The sequence below is a fragment of the Nothobranchius furzeri genome, chromosome 1, assembly GCF_043380555.1.
Source record: "Nothobranchius furzeri strain GRZ-AD chromosome 1, NfurGRZ-RIMD1, whole genome shotgun sequence".
Classification (NCBI taxonomy): Eukaryota; Metazoa; Chordata; class Actinopteri; order Cyprinodontiformes; family Nothobranchiidae; genus Nothobranchius; species Nothobranchius furzeri.
In genome coordinates, this window is record NC_091741.1 from 80,471,972 (window position 1) to 80,475,380 (window position 3,409).

General features: G+C 46.2%; 1 protein-coding gene across 1 annotated transcript; it reads left to right on the forward strand.

The window, feature by feature from the left end:
- Positions 1–292: 292 nt before the first annotated feature.
- Positions 293–2,818, forward strand: hs3st1 (heparan sulfate (glucosamine) 3-O-sulfotransferase 1). Its single transcript, XM_015949939.3, has 2 exons — positions 293–857; positions 1,265–2,818. Exon 2 carries the CDS (start codon positions 1,398–1,400, stop codon positions 2,313–2,315), a length of 918 nt encoding a protein of 305 aa, XP_015805425.1. The 5' UTR covers positions 293–857; positions 1,265–1,397; the 3' UTR covers positions 2,316–2,818.
- The last annotated feature ends 591 nt before the right edge of the window (positions 2,819–3,409 follow it).

Genomic DNA, 3,409 nt, shown 5'->3' on the forward strand with positions numbered 1-3,409 from the left:
GAACTCACTCTGGTTTCTCCGCTCTGCAGGACATAAGTGACACAAAGGAGAACGGCTTCTGACTTGATGTGTTGCACTGTGCGACTCACCAGTGCTTACTCATCAGCACTCTGCAGTCACTCCAACTTTCTCAGGCTGACTGTACTTTCAAAGGTGAGTCAGAGAAAATTGTGATTCAAATCAAGATTAAGGCTTTTGCAGTTTCAAGGAATATTTCTGACTTGCTGCTGCTGAGCTGTTTGGGGAATCGTTTAAATGTCTCAGAAGAGAACACAGAGCTGAGCAGATGGAGAGATTGAGCAATTTGGACTTGTTGACTACCCACAGATGCACTTGCAGCATGGACAAACGAGGACACGAGTGCCAAGGATGAATAACTGCGTGTTTCTTTTTCCAATTTCCCCTGAAAGAGAACAAAACAAAATGGATGCAGAATAACGACTTTTTGAATTAAAATCAAGCTTTACATGAGACATTCTTTTTTCTTTTTTCTTTTTCGCGTGGACTCTTGGATCACCTGCTCCAGCAGCCTTACCTCTGTTAAATACCTCCACATTGGACTGACGTGTGTCAGCAGGGGGAGTGGTCCCGCAGGCGGAGTGTGGGCGTAGGCTTTCATGCAACAGCAGACTCACAGAAAACCGGGAGAACCGTCTGAGCCGCGACACACGCACAGAGGACGAGCTCGGGCGAAGTTGCGACCTGCGCGGAGTTTCTGTTTGCGCTCGCGGAGGGGAGGAACCGCGAAGGCGCACGAAGCCGATCTGGATTTGAAAGCTGCTGCTGTGGAGGCGTCGGCGGTTCTAAGAACCCCGGACCGAGAGAGATGAGACCTCTGTAATATTACAGTGAGAAAGGTAAGAGAGGTTCATGTGGGTTTATCTGAGGGAACGGTAGGCTGAAGGAGGCTGTGGTGTTGGGATCTACTGTAAAATATGCAACAGCAGTTATAAAACGTGCTTTTTAAAACACACTCATCCACAAACATGATTCATTCTGGGGTCTTTAAAAATGCTTTTGATTTAAATACCTTAATGTCTGTGTTTGACCTTTTGATATTCTCTCCATCACCTTAAACCTGGAATAAGTAAAAACTGTAAGGATCAGATGATAACTGGTGTCATAGTTTCCTGTTAAACATTCATTATTTGGGCATCAAAGTCTGGATCAGTGGCGTCTTAGAAAGTCTGAACTTTGACTCCTGAATGTGAAGATCTTGTCATGTTTTGTCTCTCTGACACATGCTGATGTCCCTCTCCTTCAGTTGCTGCTGTCGGTTGAGAAGAAGCAGCCTCCTTTCCGTCAGACAGTTGTCTTCAGGCAGCCACTCTTTCAATGTGGGATACAGTCTTGGAGCATTCGCCAGGCTGAAATCTTCCAGGGTCAGGACCTCCCTCATGGCAGCCCTGCTCCTTGGGCTGCTGCTTTTTGCGATGCAGCCCCCTCCTCTCCCCTCCAGGCCGCTGGCCGGCGGGGGACCGTCTGCGCCTCCTACCGACTCGCCCACCGACAATGGGACCACCAGCCACCCCAACGGGACCTTTCAGCAGCTTCCTCAGATTATAATTATCGGTGTGAGGAAGGGGGGCACGCGGGCGCTGATCGAGATGCTCAGCTTGCACAGCGAGGTGGTGGCGGCTCAGAATGAGGTGCACTTCTTTGACTGGGAGAGCCACTTTCAGAAGGGCCTGCCCTGGTATCTCAGCCAGATGCCTTACGCCTTCCCCGAACAGCTGACGGTGGAGAAGACACCCGCCTACTTCACCTGCAGCAGGGTCCCAAAACGCATCCATCAGATGAACCCTAACATCAAGCTCCTGCTCATCCTCAGAGACCCCACTGAGCGCGTTCTCTCGGACTACACCCAGGTGTTCTACAACCGCCTCCAGAAGCACAAGCGCTACCAGCCCATTGAGTCGGTGCTGGTGAAGGATGGAGAGATCAACCTGGGGTACAAGGCTCTTAACCGCAGCCTGTATTACATCCACATGCAGAACTGGCTCCACTACTTCCCCCTGGAGAGCATCCATGTCGTGGATGGGGACAAGCTAATCAAAGATCCGCTACTAGAGATGAAAAAGGTGGAAAAGTTCTTAAAGCTGGAGCCTCAGTTGAACGCTTCAAACTTTTACTTCAACAAAACAAAAGGATTTTACTGTTTGAGAGACCACGGGCGAGAGAGGTGTTTACACGACTCAAAGGGCAGAGCTCACCCTCACGTGGCTCCGGCCATCCTACAGAAACTCTACCAGTTCTTCCACCAGCCAAACCAGAAGTTCTTTGAGCTGGTGGGTCGAACATTCAACTGGAACTGAACCTCTGAGATCTCCCTCTAACCAGATGAAGGGACAGTCTAAATCTGAAACTAAATCTATTTTTGTACTATAGCTTGTTTGTTACAGGAGTATGATTGAGCCAAATATCGGGACAAACTTCAGGTTTTCTTTTCCAAACCTAATTTTGTCGAAACTCTGCTGACAAAAACAATCCAGCTCGGCTGTTATGAAGCAGATCACCACTATATTTTAGATGGAGCCAGAAAATGTTACGTAAAGATATGCACTGAGCAGCTTTTTCATCATCAATCCTTTTACAATTACGTTTTAAATAAGGCGACCGTACTAGTGTCGTACAGCGTTTAGACCTCCGAAGGATTTTACTTGCTGCTATCACTGTTTTTCAGTCACTTTTCCGCCATGTTTTTGTTCTTTTGCATTTTATGTAAGATTCCGTGTGCACAATGCTAATCAATAACTGTATTGTAAATATTTTTTTAACTGACAGATTAATACCACAATAAAGATGCGTTTTATTTTTAGCAAGTCTTGTTATTTATTTGTAACTCCAGCTTGATTTCTCTTTTTGATGCATATGTTATGTATTTGTCTGCTGTGCAGTCAGTCTTGGGTCTCAGTGGGTCGACTCGGGTCATTATTTCCCACCTGCTTTCAGTGTTTACAGCTCTCACCCAGATCAAAAACATTTTGAACCTTTAACACATGCACAAATAAAAACAACGACATGTATTCTATTTCCTGCTTTTTTAGCTGCTTCCTGCTTATCTGATGCTTAAACCCTGATTATGTGTCTCGAGCTGCTGCCTTCCACATTTAAATACAAGCTGCTATCATAATATGGGTTTAGCATATGAGATGATGGGAGAGTGGGCACGGAGGTAAAGTCAAATTTGAGCACAATCTGAACCGTGCAAAATCAAACGAGAAGTTGTTTATGCCCCAGGGTGCAATCTTCTTACTTAGTTTTTAAGAGAGGCAAGGCATTATTTATTCAAATTGCATCGCTGCTCAGAAACATCAGCAGCACAGCGTCGGAGACGTTCAACTCCAGAAATCCCACTGAAGTTGTTTCGTGTTTTAATCTGACTTCAGACAGGATGTTGAATTTTGTC

Excerpts from the sequence above, each read along its gene's own strand:
- hs3st1 (XM_015949939.3), top strand. The coding sequence starts at position 1,398 with ATGGCAGCCCTGCTCCTTGGGCTGCTGCTTTTTGCGATGCAGCCCCCT.